General features: G+C 41.1%; 2 protein-coding genes across 8 annotated transcripts in view; both read left to right on the forward strand.

Moving 5' to 3' along the window:
* The first annotated feature begins 338 nt into the window (after positions 1-338).
* On the forward strand, positions 339-16,465 carry ACADL (acyl-CoA dehydrogenase long chain). The gene is made up of 11 exons (XM_015635447.2): positions 339-447; positions 1,897-2,058; positions 4,549-4,686; positions 5,081-5,245; positions 6,156-6,222; positions 7,475-7,639; positions 8,270-8,371; positions 10,200-10,313; positions 12,286-12,413; positions 14,353-14,439; positions 15,797-16,465. Exons 1-11 carry the CDS (start codon positions 374-376, stop codon positions 15,888-15,890), a joined length of 1,296 nt encoding a protein of 431 aa, XP_015490933.1. The 5' UTR covers positions 339-373; the 3' UTR covers positions 15,891-16,465.
* Positions 16,466-16,865: 400 nt separating this feature from the next.
* Positions 16,866-24,730, forward strand: part of KANSL1L (KAT8 regulatory NSL complex subunit 1 like) — a 61,436-nt gene continuing 53,571 nt past the window's right edge. For 3 of the 7 annotated variants that reach the window (XR_001522754.3, XM_033516038.1, XM_033516039.1), the window contains exons 1-2: positions 16,866-16,997; positions 23,085-24,202. Coding sequence is in view for 5 of the 7 variants with exons in the window: in XM_033516038.1 (XP_033371929.1) it covers positions 23,115-24,202 (1,088 nt within the window). In the remaining 2 variants the exon portion in view is untranslated. Of the gene's footprint in view, positions 16,998-22,168; positions 22,321-23,084; positions 24,203-24,730 lie in introns of those variants that run through there. The other 4 variants (XR_001522753.3, XM_015634473.3, XM_015634475.3 and 1 more) reach the window with 2 other exon arrangements.

Genomic DNA, 24,730 nt, shown 5'->3' on the forward strand with positions numbered 1-24,730 from the left:
TAACTTGGAATAAAAATTCGTGAGAGAATAAAAAACCCGCCATGCTGGGGGGCTGTCAGCCCCTTTCCTGAGGGCTCCGAAGGAGGAGGATGGAGCCATGCCCGGAGGGTCGCCCCTCACACAACGGGGTGACACGATGGTCGTGCCATCACACGACCCGCCTTCAGTGCACAACCCCTTCGTCTGGCTGTCACCTTTGCTCCCGCTGCCCTCTAGACGCGATTGCAACGCTCCATTAGAAAAATATCAATTATGCTGATGTTTCACTATCCTCCCGCCTCCAGCCCGGAAGAGATTTGCAGCCGTAGGTAGGCGGGCTCAGGGATAACTCGCGGGGCTCCAGCGGCGCTGCCGCCCTGCCCTGTCCCGTAAGATGGCGACGCGGCTGCTCCGCCTGCGCGGCCTCCTGCGGGCCGCCGCCTGCCGGCCCTTCTCCGCCCAGCCCAGGTGAGCGGCACCGCGGCGGGCAGCGCTGGGGCGGGAGGCGCCGATCCCTGAGGGTGGGTCAGCGCCCCTGAGCTTGGGTTCCGTAGAGAGCGGGGTGAATGTCTTTGCCGAGCTGCCTGGGGCTGTCTGTCGGTATGTGCTGTCGGTTCTGCGGGGATGTGTGTACACCTGTGTGTGTGTGTGTGTTTGGAGCGGGTGGTGTGTACACGTGTAGCGGGAGAGTTACGGGCGCTGTATGTGGGCGCGGGTGCGTGTGCCCCCATCGCAGGCGGTGTAGCTGGGGCTGGGCGAGCCCCGGGAGCTCCAGCGCATCCATCCCCGTGATCTCCCGACCTTTGCTCCACTTGCCGGCGACAACGAGTGCCGTGCTGGCAGCAGGTGACAGCGACCTTGCCCTTGACCGCCTTCCCCCGCGGCAGCAGCGCTCGGGGGCTCCCACTCGGCCGGGGGGGTCACACCTTCCCAGACCGAGCTGGCCCTCCCAGCACTGCCCTTGAGAATAAGGGAGCAGCCAGGCCCTTCCCTGTGTGACATGTGTGGTGTGAGCAACAGTTAAACAAAAGGTTGGGCTTAAATGAAACTCAGCATCATCTTAAAAAGCTTTAAAAATAAGCTCTCTCTTTTGAGAGCTTTGTGTCTAGCTTTGAGGGTACAAAATACTCAACATGCAAGTTGCTGTATGCAGTTTTTTCCAAACATTAGAAGTAAGTAGAGTCTGTGTTTCGTGGGGATTATTGCGTTGGCAGAGCCTGAGTTACTACATGTGGTAGTAAATAAAGACTTTTGTCTCTATAGCTGAGTAAATAAGCATAGGCTCAGCTGAGTTCTGTAGGACTACACACAGTTGGTGTGTGGAGGAACTGAGATTAACACAACAGTTTGAGAAAAGTGAATGCCTTTTCCATGTACTCAGCTCTGTACTTGAAATTTCTTATGTTTCATGGCAATACAATAAAAGCAAAGCAAGTTCCAATGCACAAATATGAGAAGTGAATTTTCATTTCAGCCTTAAAGTAGTATATCATCCTTGATGTTCCAAACCTGTACAAAAGCGTTATAACCCTTTCTTTCTTATTTCACAGTTATACTTAACTTGTGTGTTCTACTACTGACATTTACCACTATCTCAGTATTTATTTTTCTGTTGAAACATTCTTTTATTTTTACATATGTTTTCCTTAGGGTAATTTTATTCTTTTACCTATATATGTAGTAATATTGTTCTTAATATATTTGAAGTGTTAAGGACAAACCAGCCTTGCTTTACCTCCCTTAATAGTCCAGTGGAGTACAGTATATGTTAGTTCTTTGTATTTATCATGGGAACCCTTAGGCCTAATGATGTGCCAGGGTTGGGCTGTGAGCTGTGTTTGGTTTCCTCCTTTTGAAAAGGGTTATGCAAATAGGGTGCCTGTGTCTTAACAAATGCATTAATTTGCCTTTTTTTAGTCCTCTTCAAACAGAACAGCATGGCACAAAGCGTCTGGAACCATCTTCTGCTAAAACTTTGACTGATATTGGCACTCGGAGGATCTTCTCATCAGAGCATGATATCTTCAGGGAGAGTGCCAGGAAATTCTTTCAGGAAGAAGTGCTGCCTTTTCACGCAGAGTAAGATAACCTCATAAACATTTTGGTTTGCCAATGTTCGTTTTTCCCCAAAATGCATTTTGTGGTGTTACTCCTGATACAATAGGATATAAAGGTTACTCATTTTCACGTACAAGCTTTCTATTTCAAACTTACCAAATTGAAACAAACCTGTGGAAGTCATGTGTGAAGGAAAATCACACAAAATCAAAATTGAATGTATCCTTTGAGCTCCAGTGTAGGCAATCTGGCATCCTCAGCTTGGGCCCACAAGCAGACAAATGCACTTTGCAGGGTTGCAGCAAAGTTTCCCTGCCTCTAGGATTAACTGACACAGATGTTTTTGGGCTAGAGTTGGGACACAGTTCAGTTCCCACACTGTTGGGAAACAGTCACTAAAAAAGGCTTTGATCATGTGTTGCTGTCTCTCTTACAGTAGATTTTGTAGCTCCATGCAAGTACATATACCATGGTGAGGAGAATTATGTATTACCAAGAAACTTGCACAAAACATCTTTATTTGAATATTTTTCTTTTTGTTTCTGTGGAAATATGTGCATTTTTTGCACTGAGTAGAAGTGTTGCAATTCCACTGAACTAGAGGCTGGAGGGTGGTTTTAGCCCTTATTTTAGTCATATCCAATCACATTACAGTGGCAAAAAGGAAATAAATTAACTCAGAGTATGGTTTTGAACCGAAAGTGTTAAGCTGTAGTAGTGTCTTAAGCAATTTCTAGTTTACTTGAAATGAAAACAACAAGGGATAGTGAAGGGCTTATTCTGAAATTGCCCTGCTAGATGAGAGGATCCTGAAACAGCTCAAGTGTGTATCCACAAATAGCTGAGGTGCCTCAATTGAGTGGGTGGGGCATCATGGCTCTGGGGAAGGAATGAGCAGCAGGAGGCTTACAGCAGGGTTGGAGACAGCTTGTTTTTTTTATCCTCAAACCACAACCTTATAACAGTATGCTCTTCCACTGTACTGTCATATTCTGTCCATAAAACCAGATGTTTTCCCTCATTTTGTGTTGGAAGGGCTTCTAGGGCAGGTCTGTGTATGTATACTGGCTCTGCTTGAGGTTGCTGAAGATCCTATTTGCCATCTTGCTGACACAACAATTTCTTAGAGAGGCAGGATCAGGTTGAACTTGTATTCTTGCATCACTTCAGTGGCCGATGAACCACTCTGTTCTCACACCTTTCAAGTAAACAAGGAAGCTTCAGGCACAGTATGTTAATTGTGTGAGGTGAAGAGACAAATGTAGCATCAGTGAGTGCAGTTGTGGATTATTGTGAGGAGGAGAAGCTTTGGTGCTGGGCGAAGTAGAGACAGGAATGTCCCTGAAAGTGGGGATTAGGGGGAATGCCAAGATGGTAGAAAGAGATTTAAGATTTCCAGTGGAGGAGCAAAAGCTCTGTGAATCAGCTTAAATACTGCAACAGCTTGCCCAGAGAAGCTGTGGCTTCTCCATCCCTGAGAGTGGCCAAGGCCAGGTTGGATGGGGCTTGGAGCAAGCTGGGCTACTGAAAGGTGTCTCTGCCTGTGGAAGGGGGTCAGAACTGGATGAACTTTAAGGTCAAACCATTCTGTTATTCTATGACTCTGTTTTTATATGTAGGATAAGATACTTGATAAACTGTGTGTAGATAGCTGTGGTATAGCTCTGCTGCTCTGGCACAGGTGCATCAGAAAAATGTCTCAGATTAAGTCTGTTTACTTAAATTTTACTTATCTCTTAAGTCTCTTTACTTATAATTTTAAAATTGTGGCATTAGAAAATAAAAGGCATTAAAAAAAGGAAAACCTGGACCCTTAATGACCATCTGATGTTCTATTGAGTTGGCGAAGCCCATAAAGAGGCACTAATTTTCCAAGAATAGGTGATTCCTGTTAAAGTTTTCCAAGTGTCAGCAGATAATCCTCAACTATCTATTTACACAAACTTCAAAGTACCTTAAAGCAATAACTTATGAAGATACAGTACTGAGTCATAAGAAGTACACAAGGACAGATTTTTATATAAAACTGACTAATATGGTAACGTTTGGTTCTGATAAAGCATTTTTCATTGGTAGAGTTGAAGTCTTTGATGAAAGATACTGATGTGTTATACTCATTTTTCATGTGGGTAAATGTACATTTGTAAATAGAATGTTAGCAGGATAAAGACCTGCCTGTAATTATCCAGGTGGCTGGGGCTAAACTGCCTAAATCCCAGTCTGGTGTAAGAGTCATTACAAGTCTTAATGAAATCCTGTCAGGTTACACATTGGAAGCAGGAGTTCAAACTTGTTTTACAGTTGGTGTCCCTGTAATGCCAGTGTCATCTGTGGATTTGAGGATTAGAAACTCTGTGATGAAGCCACTGCTCCTTGGCTGTGACATGTAGCTGTCTGTGTGCCTTCACACTGTCTGTAGGTGTTCCAGACCGAAGGAGCAGCTGTGACAGATAAACAGTAGCACGTGGTGGGGGTTCAGTGTGTGACCCTGGTTTTGTGTTCATTTTGCAGATGGGAGAAGGATGGCCAAGTGAGCAGGGAGCTCTGGGAAAAAGCTGGACAGCAGGGTTTGCTGGGTGTTGCTATTGCTGAAAAACATGGAGGCATTGGAGCGGATATTCTCTCTTCAGCCATTGTCTGGGAGGAGCAGTGAGTACTACATGCTTCAGGAAGAACTTCAATGATCATATTGTTTGTGACTGTATTTTTTTTCCATGAGTTATCCTCATTATGGACTACATTTGCTTACAGAAATTATATTATCTTTTCTGTGGAGAGGATAGTTTACATATATGTAAATATCTCATGTTTTGTGTATTCTGGATCATGGTGTGAGTGACATTGGCTTTGTGACTGGGGTTATATACCCTCTTGACTATGAAATTAAATTCTATAAATAATGGTAAAAGTGCCAGAATATCTCTGAGGCTTCTCTGTAGTGGGGTTTTCTCCATTATTGGGTCTGTGTTGTAACAGTGCAAGTTCAATGTTTAAGTCTTTGGTAGTACTTTTTTCTGAACTTCCCCCCTCCCATTTTTTCCAGGATGTATGTTAACTGTACAGGCCCTGGGTTCAGCCTTCATTCAGATATAGTCATGCCCTACATTGCAAACTATGGCTCTGAAGAACAGATTAAGCACTTTATCCCCCAGATGGTTGCAGGCAAGTGCATTGGAGCTATTGCCATGACAGAACCTGGGGCTGGCAGGTAAGCCAAATAATAAAACAGTGGCTTCAACAGTATTTGCTGTCTGTTTATTTGTCAGTGAAAAACGTTCTGAGCCTCCTGGTTAGTTACTTTATAGACTAGATTATCCTACATTGTAGGCAAGACTCGAAAAACCTGTTAAAGATTACTTTATTTCAGCTTTGTCATTTCAAGATAGTAGCTCAGAATCCATTTCTATATTGTCCCACTGTAGGAAAAAATGCTTTGTATTTGCTTTTGCAATCTGAGTTCATAGTTACCAACTTGCTTGTCATGTGAACGTGAAGCATAGTCAGCAGGAAGTTACATACCTTGCTAAAGAAGTCTTGGCTCTATTACTAGCTTTTTCTGTAGAACAGAACACCTCGTTTTTCTTTCCTCTGAATGCTTTCAGAGAAATGTCTCTCCTTGCCCAGCCCATGTTTGGAGTAGACACTGGTGATCTGACCAGTTTCCAAAAGCGAGAGGGACAGGTGAAGTTCAAAACCTGTTGGTGTCATGTTTCTACAGATGGCAGATGTTGCTCAGGGCTTTTCACAGTCTCCTGATCAGGACTGGGACTGTGGAGAGGATGTGGCTTTATCTGGCATTTATTTGTTGTCTGAGGCATACTGGTGTAAGTGGGTGCTGACCTGTTGAAGTCAGTGCTTGTATTACACCATCTCCCACAAGCAGAGATGGGGAATGGGACCTCACGCTCCTGGGTGGTTGCATAGATTTATCATCCTTTTGCACAGCGTGCCTGTGTTTTCTGTTACACTTGGCTATCTCACAGTGTCACGCTATCCTTTCACCAAGCCCATGTCTGGATGGTATAAAATCCACCTTATTTTGTACTGGATAGAATTGAAGATGCAAATTGCAGCTTCTGGAGTGATTTTTTTATGGACCTTTTTGAATTTTGTTTTAGTGACTTGCAGGGAGTACGGACATACGCAAAAAAGGATGGAAGTGACTGGATTCTTAATGGGAGTAAGGTAAGTGCACTGACATACATACTGCTCATAGGCTTTAGGAAGTGAATACATTTAGCTGAATGCAGCAGAATGTGCACTGCTCTCAGCATCTCCTCCCAACCCTTTCACTTTTGGTTTGGGTTTTTTGTGTGGGTTATGTTGTAGGTGGGATATTTCTTTCCAGTTACTTTTTTTTTATAGGTCTTGAGATATGTCTGTTGCAGGCAATTTATAAACTGATTTATGGGAGGGCTTGTTTAGGTTTTTTTTGTAGCTTTAAAATAAGCATTGAAAGGCTTATTTTCCCTTAAGCTGTGAAAAAAAAGGGGAAAAATAGGTGCTGTGTAGTATGAGCAGTATGGTTCTTAGTACTGATGTTTAACAATAAAATATATTCACTACTGCTGTGAAATCTTCTGTGGCCTGAGTAAAAACTTGTGTTGCTGCAATGCAAGCTGTGGAATCTTTATTCAGGAGCTTGCTGGTCTTGTTAGCTAAAAACCAAAACAGCTGCATCGGATCTTCTCTCTGTTGTCAAGCTGTGGCAAAGCACTTTTTTCATTTCCATAGTGAAAATTAAGAAGGCAGAAATAGTGTTGAAGTGGGAGTGGGAGTTCAACAGACCATTTGTTTGAAAGCTATCAAATGTCTTGATCTTCTTTTGTACAGCTGCTGATAACATAGCACTGATAGAGACTTCTGGTCTTAGAAGAATTTCGGTGGTGAGGATGTGTGCAAGCAGATGTATATGCATAGGTGCTAAAAAGGTGCTCATGCCACTCATTTGAAGCCAAACAGGACAGAAAGCTTTCTTTTGCTGGACTTAAGATGGATCCATTTGACAGGCTCATGAGTTGTTTTGCAGGATAATAGTAAGCAGTTGTAATAGAAGTTATTAGAAGATAATAGAAGCCGTTGATAGTTTTGAGTGTTACACCTTACTAATTTAATTTCTAGACAAGAGAACCTCTGTGTTTATTCAATATCTACATTTGACACTGTATTCCTTCTTTATCGTGGGACAGACAAAAGAAACAGATGTGTGCATTTTTTTAACTTCACACTTCTGCCCCCCACAATACTTCTCAAATTAATGTCTGCCTTGTTCCAAAACACTTAATATCCAAAGCTTGAAATTCTTCTGGACATGTGAACCTTGCCATTCAGTTCACCTTTGAAAGTGTCAATGTAATTTTACTTTCTGCTACTTGGTGATCTCTTCTAACCTCTATCCACCTTGCTTTATTCTGAGTTGCTTTTTATTTTTTTACAGGTGTTCATCACTAATGGTTGGATGAGCGATGTAGTGATCGTGGTTGCGGTTACAGACCGGGAGGCCCGATCCCCTGCTCATGGCATCAGCCTTTTTCTGGTGGAAAATGGAACAAAAGGTTTCATCAAAGGACGCAAACTGAACAAAATTGGCCTGAAAGCTCAAGTGAGTTCATGCAACTTCTAATGCAATAGACTTGGAGAAAGTCTAAACCCACTTAATGCCTGGCAGCTGCTAAGTAAGATGGAACTGTGGTTCTATTCTAGTTGTTAGACTTCAGAGCACAAACATGCAATATATGTATCCTGATTTTGCCTCTGAAAGTCTGAAGCATGTGTTGTACAAGGAGAGGCTAAGGAAGCTGGATGCATTTATTCTGAAGAAGCCTGGAAGAACAGGATCTTACTGATGTGTTTGGCTATAGAGATGGTGGAGCCTGATCCTTCTTTGAGGAGCAGAGTGAAAGGGAGAGTGGCAAAGGAGACTTAGTTACATTAAAGAAAATTCTTAATAGATATGAGGAAAAAAGCTGCACCAGGAAAGTGATTGAATACTTGCACAGTGGCCGAGAGAGGTCCTGGAGCCTTCACCTTTTGAGCTTTGGAAAGCTTAACTGGAGAAGGCCCTCAGATGATTGTTTTTCTGGAGCTGCTCTGATGAGTTCTGGAGGATCCTTCCAGGCTAAACCTGGGATTTCAAGTTAAAGTGCACAACAGCAAGAAAACAATAGGGAATAATTAGTTTAATGGGATAAGAATGTCAGACTCACAACTGTTGCATTTCAAATCCTCTTAGGACACAGCAGAGCTGTTTTTTGAAGATGTGCGGTTGCCAGCCAGTGCCTTGCTTGGAAAAGAGAACAAAGGCTTCTACTATCTGATGGCAGAGCTCCCTCAGGTAAAAGGAATGTGAGTGTTTGCTGTCTGCAGGAAGAATAGAGATGGTTTGTGTCATTAGTCCTGAAGTTTGTGTGTTGTGGTGTACTGAGTTGCTGAAGCAAGATGCCTTTGTAAAAACCCCAAATGTTTCTATGGGTTTAGCTCAGAGGAGAAATAGAGTTCAGATATTCTTAAGAGGTCAAAATTACACAAGTTTACTGGCAAAATATAGAAAATCAAGGAACTTTGACAAAGGATGTAGTACAACATCCAACTGACATAAAACACCTTAGCATTAGTAAGTCTGTTTAACTTAGCACCCTTTAAATCTATCTGATGTTACATTACCCAAAATGTTCCATGAAAAGAGAATTAGAAGAAGAAAGGGAGAAAGATAGATAAATAGAAAAAATACAGAAAAACACATGTACAACTATCAACTCCTGAGTCCAGTGATGATGGGGCAGACTCCAAGAGGCTGATAGGGTCAGGACAACCTCCCCTTGTGGTCAGCTTTTTAAACTCCAGAGCCACCCTGGCCTTGCCCCCAGGTGTGACTATGGTCACTCGGCCATGCAGGAGCTGGCTTAGGCAAGACTGGGGCTCTGCATCCAGTGTGCCACAGCTGACAGACACTGCAGGGCTGGGATGCTCTAGGGCTGGACTGGGGGGTGTGGTGTGCAGAGCAGGACCTGACCTGCCCCCCCTACCCCCACACATGCATTCCAGAATGTCTGGAGACATCAATCTTTTCCAGTCTCTGACAGTCTCATGTTTTGTGGATACTGCTGATCTTTAACTGAAGCACGCTGTGCTGGGTGCAGAATTCTTTGGGCATTGTTTGAAGTGTTGATATCCCACCAGCTCAAACACAGATCTCTTAATCAACAACACAGCTATTGAAAAACCTGAGGGTAGTGTATTAGAAAGAACATGCTACAGATATCTTGTGTACTTCTAGTATAGAAGCACTTGGCTTACTAAATTAAATATGGCTTGGACATCTCTGATTCATTTGGCATTCTCTTTCAAGAAACAAGCACTGCTGTTCTAGCTCTTCTGCAAGCAGAAGCATATTAAAGTTACAAAAGTTAAGAAATTGTTTAGCTGCCAAAATACCTTGCTAGTTTACAAGTTAGTTTATGAAGTTCTGGAATTATTTTGGAGGACAAGGAGGCAATGTTCTTCAAAATGTGTCTAGGCTTTGTCATAAGCTATGATGTATTTACCTCATTTGGTAGGGATTGTGTTTTTTAATTTTATACTGTGAGTAAATACAAAATCTGATCAAAGGAAATCGTTTTACTGCTTTAAATAGATGTGCTCACAAACAGGTTCAATGCAATGCACATCAGACTGTTTCAGTGTTGCCAGAAGAAATTGTTCTGCATTTAGTTTTTGTTTTTCACTGTGCAGTGGAGAAGGAAAAACAAGCCATTTTTTGGTAGGCTTTTTTCCCCTTAGGGTTGTCCTATCGAAATTGTTAAATACAGTTGTTTAAATTGAACAGTGGAAGTTAATAAGTGAAACAGAATCTGATGTGAATTTTTTAGTTTGTAAGATTCCTGTATAATAAATATAAAATATAAATATATATAAAAAATACAGATTCAATCTGTATTTTTTGACTCATTGTGATAGAGCATTATTCCAGTAAAGACTTAAAAGCAAGGCATTTGTCCGACTCATTAATTTCAGTAATGCAGTATGTCTGGTTTGATATTTTATGTGACTTCTGCTCCCACTCCCTTAATGAACAACACTGAACATCTGTGTCCTAATTGTGCATCTGATGCAGAGAAATGTAGGGCTAACTCAACTGGATTCTGTAATTTGTGTTTCAAAAGGAAAGACTGCTAATTGCTGATATGGCTCTTGCTGGCTGTGAATTCATGTTTGAGGAAACAAGGAATTATGTGAAGCAGAGAAAAGCTTTTGGGAAGACAATTGCACATTTGCAGGTGAGTTAGAGCTGAGCCTCTTGTGTACAGATTCTAGTGTGTGTTTGCTGTACAGCTGTTTATGTGAAGTAGTGACCAAATGAAAATCACTGGGCTGTTATGAAAGGGTCATTTTCAAAGCTTTCACCATTGGACTGTGGCTGGTTTTTGCCTCCATGCCCATTGGTCATTTTTGAAATGCAAACATCATCATTTTTAAAAAGCACCAGAAAAGCCTTAATGTCTGTATTTTATGACTTGGGTATATAACCTCTCAGCAGTGTTGCTTCTGAGAGGGAAATAGGTAGGCAGAAAATATCCTGGCTCCTTGCTGCTGCTGAAGAACAATTCCCTTGTTGATCTTAGGCTTGCATTTTACTGCCAGAGCACTGCATAAAAATTATTTTGGAGGCTGCTGGAAGAGGGGACTCCCAGCAGTGACTTTGCTGCCTGAGTGCTGCCCAGGTGTCTCATGAATGAGATTCCTCAGCCAGCAGCAGTCTGGGTGTTTGTGTGACTGCATGTAAAACTGTTGGGTCGTGCTTTGTGGGCAGAGCTCGCTCCTGATGGGGGTAGGTAATTGAGTTTTGAGACTTCTGTGCCTACACTCCTCAGCTGCAGTCATAAAATAGATGTTGCTTTCCACAGGATTGCTATACTACAATTTTCCTGACAAGGACATTAACTGTTAGGGCTGAAGGAGGCTAAGCTCCTGAATTTTTAGTTTATAGGACAGAACTGACTCATGTGAGCTAAAGATGTTGGCTGCCTCTTTTTTTTTTATATACTTTTGAAAGAGTTAACAAAAAAAATCTATGTCTTGAGATTTTGTTTGTCAAACTCAAATGTTTAGTCGTGAAGAGCACCAGAATTTTAAGAGGCTGGAATGCTAGGTATCCTTCAGAGAATTATGATCTTCATCTGTTTTTAAAGTTAACCTCCAGATGGAATTTAGTATTCACACTGTACGACTGAAACACAAAAGAACTATATTTTAACTTTTTTTAGTGTAGATAGGGGATGCTTCCTATTTGTAGCAGTTCACTGTACAGAGATCTCCAAAATAATCTTGTTTTTTAGGCTAGGCCACCAGGTGGTGGTTGATAAATTTCATAAAGTATATTATTTTTGCCAAAACAATGAATTTCTGCATATCTCTTCAATTTCTTTTTTTTTTTTTTTTGTGGTTGATGACTTGAGTGTGTATATTATAAATAATCCTTTCCAGTTAGAGCTCTGACTTGGTCTTATTAATTCAATCATGCCACATTACAGCATTTGAAGTTAATTCTTTCCTTGTAGCAGTACACTGGTCCAGTGTATTTATTGTCAAGGGAAGTAAGAGTTCTTTTTTAATATACATTTCTAGAACTGAAATAAGGAAGGACTTTTATTAGTGAGTGATTTTTTTATCCCCTCCCTACCAGAATTACAAGAAGGTGGTCAAATGCCTGCCTGGTGTGGTTTTACATAACTTTGTGATAGATTTTACCTCTTCTAGCTAGACCTCTTTTCCAATGTGACAGAACTCAGTGCTGAAAAACTTTCTCATAGTCTAAAATTTCTTTTATTTTTTGCTTCAGTCTCTTTGCATGTAGCTTAAACTCTGAAGAATATATGGAAAAAGCATTCAATAGATGATGAAATATTATTAATTGGGAAAGTTCATGGCTCTACAGAGTGAAAGGACATTTCCTCGTGAGAGGGAGCTGAGTAGTCTGACCCTCCTGCCATGTGCTCTCTAGGAATTTGTTTTCCCTTTCTCTAGTGCTTTTTCTCTTAAATTTGTGTTTTGAGTTGACCTTGGGAAGTAAAGAGCAGTAACTTTGTCTAATAAGATTGGTGAATACATAATTGTCTGCAAAGTACAGAGACAAAGTTTGAAATAGTGAGTTCTAACAGCAATCCTTTTGGAAAATGCTGCATTTTCTACCTAAAGTATTAAACTGCATCTTCTGCTTTCCTCTACCCTCTCTTCCACTTCCAAAACAAGACAGTACAGCACAAGTTGGCCGAAATAAAAACACAGATCTGTGTGGCCCGAGCTTTTATGGACAACTGTTTGCAGCTCCACGCAGATAAACGCCTGGACTCTGCCACAGCCTCGATGGCAAAGTATTGGTACGTGCTTACACTCATCTAGAAGTGTTACTTGCATGATCTTAACTCTAATGATGTGGTCAACAAAAAATCAGAGTTACATTGAAAACCTTGTGAATTGATCTGGTTAACCAGATCAATTTCAAAATAAATGCATACTTTTATAACAGGCTTCCATTAATAACAAGATCGTGCCTCTGCTTTGGCTTTAAGTAAAAGTGAGTCCTCCATTGGTATTTAGACAAAAACTTACATTTTATTGTTAGCAATTTGTTGTTGGGTGGGGTTTTTTTGTTTTGTTGGTTTTTTTTAATGAAGTATATGGCTTGGTTTGTTTTTTTTAAAGCAAAATTCGAATATTTGGAGCCAAATTTAAATATATTTGAAGCTCTATGATACTGTTTAGTTAATGTTACTTTACAATTGCTGTTTGGCCTAGCCAGTTTTCAAATCTGTCTGGTTTTGGGAAGAAAAATTTGGCTACAGTTGCTGTAACTAAGACTGAACAGTGCTTTCTTTTATTGTCCAGAACTTCTCCCTCACCCTGTACTTGGTGGTGTTATATGTTAACTTAGTTTTACCAGAGAAAAATAACTGGAAATATGAATTTGTATAGTTTTAACTTGTTGCAAAGATGGGAGAAAAAAAACAACGTATGAGGCATGAGCAAAGAAATTTGTGGAAGACACAGTTTTTAGGCTTTTCAAAATAAGTATAGAGGAAATGTGCAGAAATATTTACAATGGAAGGAAGGGTTTTGAGTGCTATTCCTGGCAGTGATTACCTAGAAATACAAGATACAGAAGCAAAGGCATTCAGTTTTGAGGAGGAGGAGGAGGAAACAACTAATGCCAGCTGAGATATGCAGACTCACTTCCTCAACAAATTTCCCTAAGCAAGGCTTTTGAAACTCTCTCACTTTCACAGCTGTTTACCATCATGATTTATTGTAGATTTATTTTTTCTCCAGTGGAGTCCCTGTGACCCTTCCATAAGACTCATTTAAATGCTCTGGAAAATGCTTGAATGTAGCATTGCTTTATTCCCTAACGTTTTAGGAGATTCTCTCTGGTCTTGAATTTTCCTTTAAACTTTTTGTATAGTCAATGACATCTGTTAGAGCTTTGAAGGATTTTAAAACCTGGTTTGTGCATCTCTTTTTTTCATATCTGCAGAAAGGTCTGTAGGGTTGTTTTTCGTTTGGTTTCTCTTGTGGTGATAGGTTGTGGTATGTACCTAAAAGAATTTGAGAATATATTTAGAAAAGACAGTTGCAACTGTCTGCACTGCTGCAGAATTACAGTTGGTATCATAAACTGTAAGGATTTAAATGAATGAGGGGATGGTTTTGGGAAAAGGCCATTATTCCGGGAGAAGCAATTGGCCTGTCATTTTAATTTCTTCTGTTGCCACTGAAAGCTGTACACTTAGGAACTGGTTTTTTCATGTCTTCTAACTACAGCTTGAGTTTCCAGTGCAATTTTTTTTGCCATTAAATCCATATTTTGCAGTCAACAAATGCTGTTGGAGGATTACAGTATGTTTTAGAATTGTGGAAAAGGCTATTGTGAAAGTTTATTGCAGAAATTAAATTATGCCCAGGTGATGGTTATGCTCAGAGTATCCTGGTGTGTTGCTAATGGCTGTGGTGAGGGAAGCCTGGTTTATTGTTAATTTCTGACAAAGCTGAGGGAATTCACAAGAAAAGAACTGTGTCAGCTTGCTTCACAAAAGGATTCTCTTGGCCTGTGAGAAAGGTAAACAAGCCTGTCTGTTTTGAAGCCTTTCCTTTTCTGAAAGCTGTCCCATAAAGTGAACAAACCTTTAATGCATTAAATTAAACAGTATTTATTTCTTCCTAATCATGTTAAGTTTTTGTCTCGTTAACATATCTTTATCTTTTGTGATGTTTTGCAATGCAATGTCCTTCTAAAAGCAAATTTCCTTTTGTCTATTTAAGGTGTTCTGATCTCCAAAACAGCATAGCTACTCAGTGTGTACAAATGCATGGAGGATGGGGGTACATGTGGGAGTATCCAATTGCAAAGTAAGTGTAACATTTCAGATTGTATGATGAAAGATTACCAGCAAAGTCAAATGAGGCACTTCCTTTGTGTCTGTGTGTTAGTTGTTTAATGTTAGTAGTGATTTACTGTTCTTTTTCTCATTGTGTTTAATTGGAAGGGAATCTACTGCACAGGTGTCTGCAGGAAGATTTTGTTTTAATTCTCCAAACAACTCATAAACTTTTAGTAATCATTGTCTTTCTTTTTTTCTTTTCTCCACAAAAGAGAAGTTGTTTTTTTAGAAGAAAATGTTAAGTGAAAAAATGGAAGCAAAACTATGGAAGTAGAAATGAGGAGTGCTAGTTTATGTTTTATCTGAAATTAAATGCATATGAGTGAAGAAAACATGTTGATTGGATGCCACTGAGTATCAAATTGTCAAATCAAGCACATAACTGGCTACATTCAGCTTTTTTACACCTTTTAAAAGGAAAAAGGAGATTTATATGTAGAAAGAGGAATTTGCCATTCACATTCTTTTTTTGACTTTACAAATTTAGAGACATTTATGGAACTTTCGTATATATCCTTGTGTATTATTTGTGAAGTTTATGTACAGGCCATGTGACACACTAAGTGGAGATTTTGGTAGTGTTTTTATTAAAAAAATCAAAGAGGTGGCAATCTGACAGTAGAAACAGCAAAAACTGCTGTGCAGTTGGCACAAGTCAACTAATTTTTTTAACTGACTAGGTTTAGAATTTTTTTTAAATTTTAAATACATTGAGTATGAAGTGTTGCTTTAAAATAACTCATTCTATATTTTTATTGAGTGTGATTTGTGAGTGATTTGCACCATCTTACTGAAGGAAGGCCAGCAAGCCTTGTTTGGGGTGTCCTTGAGCCCCTGTTTGTCTGTGTGTACAGTAGTTGCCCACACAGGGTGTTTTTATCTCTGTAGTCCAGTAATATGTAGATTTCCAGAGAATGCCACATTGCTCCTGGGCTGCTCTCTGTGTGATGAAGCAGAAAAGATGGAAAAGCTCTGTCATCATCCTGTGTGCTGTCATCAGGAAGAATAATTGGGAATGGAGTAGTAGCAGGAGTCTGGGTTTATAGGGCTTTACTTTTTAGTTTAATTAGAGACAATCGTGGAGAATTTATGTTATAAACAAACAGGGAAGAGATACTAACCCAGTTCTGGGTTGGTGCACAACAGCCTGGAAATTTGTAATATTCTAATTGAAGCCTCTTAGGAAATAAGAACTACTTTATCAATGGGAAAAGTATACTTTGAAAAGAGGGATTTCTAAAGATAAAATGCTCTCTTTTTTATTGTATGTTCATTCTGAGGCATTGTGTATATTATTTCCTTGTTTTGGTTTTTTTCTCCCTCAGAGCTTTTGTGGATGCCCGTGTTCAGCCAATCTATGGTGGTACCAATGAAATAATGAAAGAGCTTATTGCTAGAGACATTGTCAGTGACAAGTAGAGCAGATGCTTACTATATTTGCACTCTTGCAGAATTCTGTTCTATATTGATATATGGAATAAAATGAGACATCAGAATGTAAGTAAAATAAATGTGCTGTATCATGTTCTTTAAAGGAAGTGACACTTAAAGTACATGTTAGTAATAACAATATGCTCACATGCAGGATATCTGATACTTAATTAACTTAAAATTTAAATGTCTTTGTACAACACGGAATAGTTTTTTGGGTGTCAAGAGCTGTGGTAGTGCAAGGCAATTCTGTCTCTAGAATGTTGGGTAGTTTGGTCTTTCATCCTTGAACCCATCGATTCTGAAAAGCTAGGTTTGGATTCGAGTCTCGAGAGAAACCATATTCTTAACAAATAAACAAAACTAAATATTAATGTAACTTTGAATTTGTATTTCCTTCCCCTTGCGAAGTAGAACTTGACGCTGTTGTTGCCAATACACCTGCTCACTGTGCAGCAGCCACCTGCTGTGCAGCTGACCTCTATGTTTACATCTAACCCGGAATGCCTTATTTTAATTACTTTGGTCAAATAAACATAATAAAGCATTTCTATGCAATCTCATGCTTGTCTGCGGTTACTTCAAAGCCCGCGGGGAAACGTGGCTTCTTCCTCTGTGCCCGTGCTCGCCTCAGGGCGGAGACAGCGAGCTCGGAGGGAGGGAATACGATGCAGGTGAACTTGACGGCTTTTTATTGGCGATACTAACTTGCAATGCGTGTTTTTATGAAGGTTTTTTAGCTCTTTAGCCATGCTGCGCGGTAAGATTTAAACCCGTCCGGAGCGGGGAGCGGCGGTGCGCCCTCCTCTTCCTCACGGCCCCCGCGCGAGGGGGGGGGGCGGTGTCCTCGCGTCAGGCGGGGCCCCGCCAATGGCGGGCGGCCACGCCCCCGGACCGAGCCACGCCCCCCGGCGCCCCGGATTGGCCGCGCTCCTCCCCCTGAGGAGCAGGGGAGGCCCCGCCCCGCCGCGCTGCGCTTTAGCTGGGCGCGGACTCTTCAAGAGCGGCAGTGTGAGCCGTGGCGGGCGCCGTGCTGTGCGGGCTTGAGGCGGCGCCAGCGGCGGCGCCGCTGCGGAGAACCCGCCGGACGCGGAGGCAAGCGCGGGGCGCGGCGCGGCGGGGCGCCGTGAGGCGGCGGGGGCACGGAGGGGCCGGGCGGCGGTTGGTTCCCGCGGCGGGAGTGGCGGGGGGGGGGGGGCGGGGGGGGGGGGGGGGCGCGGGGGGGGGGGGGGGGGGCCCCCCGGCCTGGGGGCGGGCGCCCGCCCCGCGTGTAGGGGCGGGGCCTCTCCGTGTCCGCCCCGCGTGTCCCACCCGGGATTTAAACGCTACGTCGAAACTTCGCTCTGGTATTCAATGTGTGCCGCACATTCCTGTGGCTCGGAGTGACCCTGGGCGAGACTTCCCACACTTCGGACCGCTTACAGAGCTGGACACTTAAGATGAAGTAGTAAAGCTTTTGGGAGCAGCTCAGACCCAGGTCCCGTAACCTGCCTTAAGAGTTCCTCTGTGCTCCTGAGCTAGTCTTTCCATCCACTTTTTGCAAGCTTCCTGCTTGCAAAATGAAGTATCTGTCCCCCCAAAACTGTAGCAGTGACTGAGGTATTCCGTAGATACCCCTCTCTAATGGGAATCGAATTAAAAATATTCAATTTCTAATTTGCAATGTAAGCCAATTAATAAAAAATCCAAATTATTAAAGTATGCCTTTTGTCAAAGGCTAAATACTTCCTTTTTGTGCTTATTTTAATATAAAGGAAATACTAAAAATTACGCTGGATGAAGCCTGATGGATATACCAGCTCAGAAAGCAGTCTGTGTACCTTAGGACTCTCCTGCTGTATTGGTCCATGGTTTGAAATCCTGGGGAATGTTCTGAGGAGATGAAATTCCTGTCATCTTAATTAGTGTCTTAAGAGCTGAGTGGGTCTCATTTAAGACCAGGTTTTATTGCCCTCTTTTCAAAGGCTGAAATTCAAAAGTATCACTGAAATGTTGATACGGACTTTACAAAGAAAAGTATCAGAAAGTATTGCATATATTTATGTTAGAGACATACGTACAATCTACTTACAGAGGCACCTGCTGTACTACAAAAAGCATTTAACATATATTTAAAATTACTTCAGATATTGCTTTGCAAATATGCTGTTATAGACTGAACAAGAATTAGTTGATGATGTGGTAGTAAACTCAGAAATCATATCGATTCTCTGTTCAGAAGCAAATCTGAACAAGGAAGAAAACAAACCTGTTTAGAGATTTTAATGAGTCCTGGATTTTATCATAAATTAATACTAATGAGTTCCACTTGAAGTGCCTCCTTTTTGATGTTTTTTTTTATGATTGAAACTTTGGGTGGTCTGTCTTTAATGGAGATCTCTTAGTGTTCAAAGTGAGATCCTTTTTTGGGGGGGACATGTGCTGGTTTTTTATTTGTTTGGATTTTTTTCCAAGCATGAGGAATTTGTGCTTATATCTTCTGGGATATACAAAACACTGGAGCTGCAGTTCTGTCTGGATAGTTGTGCCTGCACAGTGAACACTGCTGAATGTGGAGACTCCCCACATAATCCTAATTTAGTTTATGGGGTTTTTTCCCAATCTATTAATAGAACAAAATACTAGAATGCTTAAATATGCATCATGACTAACTGGTATGCTTTTGAAGTGAAAACAAAAGCTGCCTACTGAAATGATTTATTTTTTTTTTATCTCTTCAAGCCTGGTCCCAGGTGTGTTAAATATGGACTTCTTTCCTTTTTCTTTCCTACTCCTAACCAGGACATGCCCAGTGGGACCAATATCTTTTTTATGGTCGTTGCTGCAGACTATTCCATGAGAAAATGCAGACTATGCTATTGAGCTGTTCTTGCTATTCTTAGAAATCATTATGATCCTGTAGGTTTTCTGAAAATTTGGAGCCGTATTTAAAGCCTGAGGGATGCCTCCCACCAGGCAAGGCTTGAAGAAGCTGGCCAGGGTCAGGTCCTGTCGGCTGCACTCGGCTGAGGCAGTGCCGCAGTAGTGCCTGCCTGCCAGAGCACTTTATTTTTGTCCAGTGATTATCAGGAAGGCTTCCCGGGAGGAGCTGGGGATTACAGGACAAACAGCACAAAGCTGTAGGAAACCAGGTTTTGGCAGTTGTGTTGCAATTTGCTTTCTCAGCTGCCCTCTCTTCTGCAGGTTGTCTCTAAGAGGCCTTAAAATGGTTTGAAATACAGTGTTTTTGAGCATTCTTGCTGAGATTAATTTTGGGTGTTTGACCAGAGGCTTTCTGTTGTCAGGGACTTTGCTTTGCTTTTGAAATGCCATCTAGGCAAGGAATAAACAGTGGAAGTTGGCTTATCTGAAACACTGTTAATCTGAACAAACTGGAAACAGCATATTAATTTGAAATATTGTTTGTAGGCTTCTCAGTTTCAAAACAAAAATAAATAATAAATGTATCTCCTCCTGGTCTCGAGGAATCTCATTATTAAGAAGAAAATTTCAGGTTTTCATGATGCTGAAAGATGACTCAATTTACAAGGAGAGAAGGCTGCTACAGAGGAGCCTTAAAAAGCCTCATGCAAGTAGAGTTTTATTGTCAATGGAAATTAAAAGATCACAAATAAAAAAATCCACTAAAAGACAAAGCAATCCTCCCCCCAAGCAAAAATCCCCCAGAACACTGTCTGCAGTGTTGTGTAACCAAAGTGATAGTGTTATGCAAGGGGGAGAAGAGTCAAAAAGTGAAAGGATTGTAAACAAGAGCTGGGAAGGGAGGGAATGCCACCCTGTGTGCTGGGTTGTGGCTGGGTTTTGTTGTGTTTCTGTGCTGCTAATCACCTACAGGAAGACACTAGAATCAGGATTTAGGCAAATTCTGTTGAGGTAAGCTGGTATAGAAAGGGTAAAATGAAGAAGTGTCAAGGGAGGACAAAGAAATGAGCAGAGGGAGAGGAGAGGTAGAGGAGCAGGAGTCACTGGGGGATGAGGAACCTGTAGCTGCAGTGGCGGAAGGGAGGTGGTCAGGCTGTGGTAAACTACAATTCCCAGCCATATCCTCATGGGTAATTAAGGCTTTAGGGGAGGATAAGGATAAAGTCACTTTAAACATCAGTTGCTTTACTGTGTATGTCTGGTACTTGTTTCTTCCCTTCCCCAGTACTTATTTAATATCAGTTTTTCTTTTTACAGTACTTTTTAGTCTTTTAAGTGGAGTGTTTATTCAATAGATAAAAAGCAAACTGTTTGCCAGTTTAGCAGAATTTCAGCTGTTCTGGTTTTGAAACCTCAAGTAAAAAAACCAAAAATCTGTGAAATGGTTTACCTATGCCAAAAAAAGCTTTTCTCAGAATGAAATTACTCTTCCAGTATACCATTCTGCATTACTTCTGTTCCCTCCCTCTTTGCCTTAATTTTTTCCCCCCTTCGAAGATTTTAAGTTTTGCTATGGAAACTCACTTCCAATACAGGTGGAATGAAATAATTTTTGGAGCTTTCTGCCAAAATTAAATAAAATTTGTAAAAATGTAAATTGTGTAACTTTGTCAAGCCAAGTACTTGTACTAAAATTCGTTTATAATTTTTTTTGCAGCTGATACTTTGTTTCGCTCCTGTACCTGTGACGTTTTCTTGTGTGTGTGTGTGTGTGTGTGTGTGAACTTCCTGGAGAAATGCCAAGGGCTCAACACTGTGGCAATAGCAGCTTTTAGAAGTTCTTTTTGATGTCACTGTAGTGAGATGAGCACACCCAAATGTCTCACACTGTCTTCAGGGCGGAAACATTATATGAAATTTCTAAGTTAATTGAGTGATTTCCCTCTTGAAAAGTAGTTTACTTATTTTTTAGCTACGTGTTGTTTAAGTATACTTGGTCAGGCACTCTCAATTAGTTAGTGATTTGTCAACTCTCTTTAGTTCACTGTTTGTGTTCCATATGAGGGTACTTTGATTTCTTCCCCTCTTTCCCCTAAAAGAGTTCAAAAGAAGTACCCCAGATTAAAAAAAAAATAAATAAAAAAATTGGTAATGGCGTTCATTGTGGTTTTAGAAATTTGAAACTGCACCAAAAGGGTATGTGGTATTTGAGGGAATGTGATTGAGTTCAAACACAGCACTATGAAGTTTTGTGCTGCCAGTTCTTTGAATAACCTCCATCTTGATAGAGGTATGTGATCCACATCTCCAGAGTACTTTTTTCCTTGAGCAGCTCCACTGTGTGTGGATGTTTCCTGGGTTTCAGGAGTAGCAGCCTGTGCCTGTTAAACCACTCAGACGAAGGGAAGTGGATGGTAAAGTCAGAACAGTTATAAATTCATTGCTAAGTGCTTGCAGATACCAGGCTGATGATGCTCTTCTTGGAGGTCTTCTTGGGGGGTCAAACACAGGGGCTGCTGAGCTCACATTAACCCCAGAGAGGAACTGTTCAGTTCTGTGTTTTAGCCATGCACAATTGCTCTGACTTGCTGTAGTTATTTTCCATTATGTTAGGGGCAGGGAGGCATTGGTGTCTGAATTGATACTCCTTTGGATTTACAAATTTGCAGGCCTGCTAGCTTTTACAAGAGGAAGGACACGAGTCAGCCACATGCTCAGAGCATTGCTGAGTCACCAGAGCCTTTAGAATTTGGGACTCCAGTTTTCAACAGTGCATTTCCCTCTCTGATCCTAGAATGGGGTTCATCCTGAACAGCTGCAGTCCACTGGGAGGGCTTTGTGCTGAGCTCCTCTTTAGGCTGAAGTTATTGGCTTATTTATAGAAGCTAAAATTCTGGGGATTTTAATGGTATCATTTATGATCAGCAGCAGCATTACCATACCTGGTCTCAGTGATGCTAGGAGGGTGATCTACAGAGATGAAACCTTTATGGATGAAATGCACATGTTGGAGCAATGAAAGGTGAATAAAGCATACAGAGAGTGATAAGGCACTACTGGAGTATGTGGCTCTCTATGTTTTGCTTCATGTTTTGGGGGTTAAGGAGCAAGTATCCCAACTGGTATTTCTCAGCTCTCTTAAGTTTCCACATCTCACTTTAATGTTTGCACTTTCAGTGTAAAAAAACTGTAGTTATAAACAAGCAAAGGCTTCAGACAGGTATTTTCTTAAAATCTGTATGTGTCAGTCTCAGAATCATTGACCCCTATGGGATCTGTGCATTGAAAATTGCTGAGCTAGGCAGTTGCTGTGGAGATCAGGGAAACTGGAGACATAAAAAGGAGAACAGTGGAAGTGCTGCTCAACTAGTACACAGTTCAACAGAATTTACTGTGGCATTACTGTGCTGCACTCACTTTTGCTCCTGCTCTCTTACGGTTTCTGGTTTTGTCTCTAGTTTCTTAATGAAGAGCTGACGGGAACTTTCAGGCTTCTGCAGGCCATGTTCAATTAAATCCTTCATTGGGTTTTATTAACCATCTCCTAAACAAAGCTGTAAGTACTGTGTAAGTGATTCCTGTGTGGAACAGATACAGTATGACTTGGCAGCATAGCTGCTGATAACAAGGGGTGAAGGCTGACGTTGGTCTTTTGATCCCAAAGTGTGGGAACTCTTTGTTAACTGGCAAGCCACAAGCAAAAGGATTTGTCAAGGAGAACTGTCTTTTCTCAATTTGTTAAGAAAAATAATCTGTATGTATTACACAAACATTGCCTGATGAATAAAGAGTGGTATACAAAGGTACTAGAAAGAATTCCCTTATGGTAGGAAACTTCAGAACTTAGAGTTTTCTGTTTTGGAAGCATTGGTTTCTAATGTGTATTTATATGAATATATAATAATTAATCAAATTCTTGCTTTACATAGATTTACAGTAAATATGTTTCTCTCAGTAGTGCCAGTCACATTGCTCAAGGTCATGTTTTTCAGTTTGGGCAAGGTTAGATGACAGACCTGAACTTTTTGGGTCTTATTTCTCAGACTGATAGAATCAAAAATGAAATGAGGTATGAACAGTTATTCTCCTGAGATGTAAACACTTTCATTGCACATGGAGCAGCCTCTGAATGAAATAAAGAAAAAACAGAAAGAATGTTCTTGTTTGACTTGGGAGGTAACATAGTCTGTGTTCTTTAGATAATGTCCTTTCGTATGGAGTTTTTGAATGATGCTGAAAGAATGAAATGTATAACAGAGTTGTTGTATTTGTACTGTGTCATGAAAATGAAAAAATTTACATGGCCCATGTTATTTTCAGGTTTGCTGTAAACTACCTACCGTAGCTATAATGACACCAGCCGTCAGAGAGGCAACAACAAAAGGTCATGGTATCCACTTGTCACCTTCTTTGTCCTCTAGAGCTATGGAGTCTGATACAGCTTTGTGCGTGGAAAATTCCAGAACAGTGGAAGAGAAGATAAAAGAGGACTCCATTGCACAGATTACTTGCTCAGTCCTGGGGTTTCCCACTGCTGAGCCCAGCCTCAGGAATGATATCTTCAATGTGCAGCATTTTGGTTCCCCACCATCCTCCAAGTGCTATCAGTCTGTCTTGTTAATGAGTACAAATTCTGCATTTAGCAGCAAAACTGGTAAGCAAACGAAAGCAGGAGAGCCTGGCTGCTCCAAGATGAGAAAGCCATTACATAATGGTGCTGACACATCATTTGGTCATATTAATCGTTCAGAACCTGAGCAACAGGTCAAAGGCGCAGCGTTTTCAGAGACCACATCTCCAAACTTGGCAGGAATGCAGAGACTTTCAGGTTCAAGTGTAACTGAATCCAATAATGCAGAAGAAATGCAACTTTTAAATGGTAAATGGTACAAGAAGAATGGGGTTTTGGGTAGGGCTTTGGAAGTCTGCACTGAAACAATAAAAGGGGATTTATTACACCAAATTCTTCACGGGCCTTCAGAAGGGATTTTGAGCTGCACCCAGGAGGAGGTGTATGCTCGCTTACTCCAGTGTGTCACTAAGCAACAAATGGAAATCAGTCGCGCCAAAAGAACTCAGAAGCGTTTACAAATGCTCCTGGCAAAGCATGTTATCAAACACTGTGATCAGCAGCTGAAATGCTTTGTGAAACATCAGCTTCAGAGAATGAAGGTTTTCCATGAGCCAGCTAGATTTTTGAGCAATAGCTCCCTCAGATGCACTGAAGGTTGGCCAGAAAACAACACAACTACTTCAGAGAGTAGTTTGAGTGTGGATGTACAGAACGGAGTTAGTGTTGCACCAGGAGAAATCCGTGGCTTTGCACTTTCTACTGGAGGGCTGCTGTCTCGTGTGGAGAAGGACCTGGACTCTGATGCAACATGTAGCAGCTCAGATGAAGATGGTGAGGAACAGACTGTAAGAACAACTGTGGAAGCGTAAGTGTTAAATTCCTGCTTAGACTCATGTGCTTCTTACTTATAAGTCAGGATGGAAAGGTCTAGTCCTACAGATTCCATCTTGTTTGAGTAACCTCACTCAATAGATATTCTTACTGAAATCAGCAAGACTGACAGTGTGAGCTAGGTTTGGCAAAAGTAAGAATTTGTAATTAATGCATTTAAGGAGCAGTTGCTTTACTAGATTGCAGAGAACTAGCATTGGTACTGCACTCTATCAGTTTGCATTACATCAGTACTGCTAATCCTCAAATGGTGCTGTAAATCAAACAGTGGTAGCTATAAATACTTGGGGCCAGAATGAAAATAATTTTAATTTTGCTCTGGAGTTATTAGGAATTAGTCAATATTAGGATCTTGAAATCCACTATATTGTAATAAAGAGTAAAAATTAAAAATTATCATCTGATGCAGCTATCAAGTATTTGGTGGTTGGTATATTGAAAAAGTTTGGTTCTTTAACTTTTAATTTCAAAAATATGAATTTACTTACTGAAGTCACTCTGC

The sequence above is a fragment of the Parus major genome, chromosome 7 (assembly GCF_001522545.3).
Source record: "Parus major isolate Abel chromosome 7, Parus_major1.1, whole genome shotgun sequence".
Lineage (NCBI taxonomy): Eukaryota > Metazoa > Chordata > Aves > Passeriformes > Paridae > Parus > Parus major.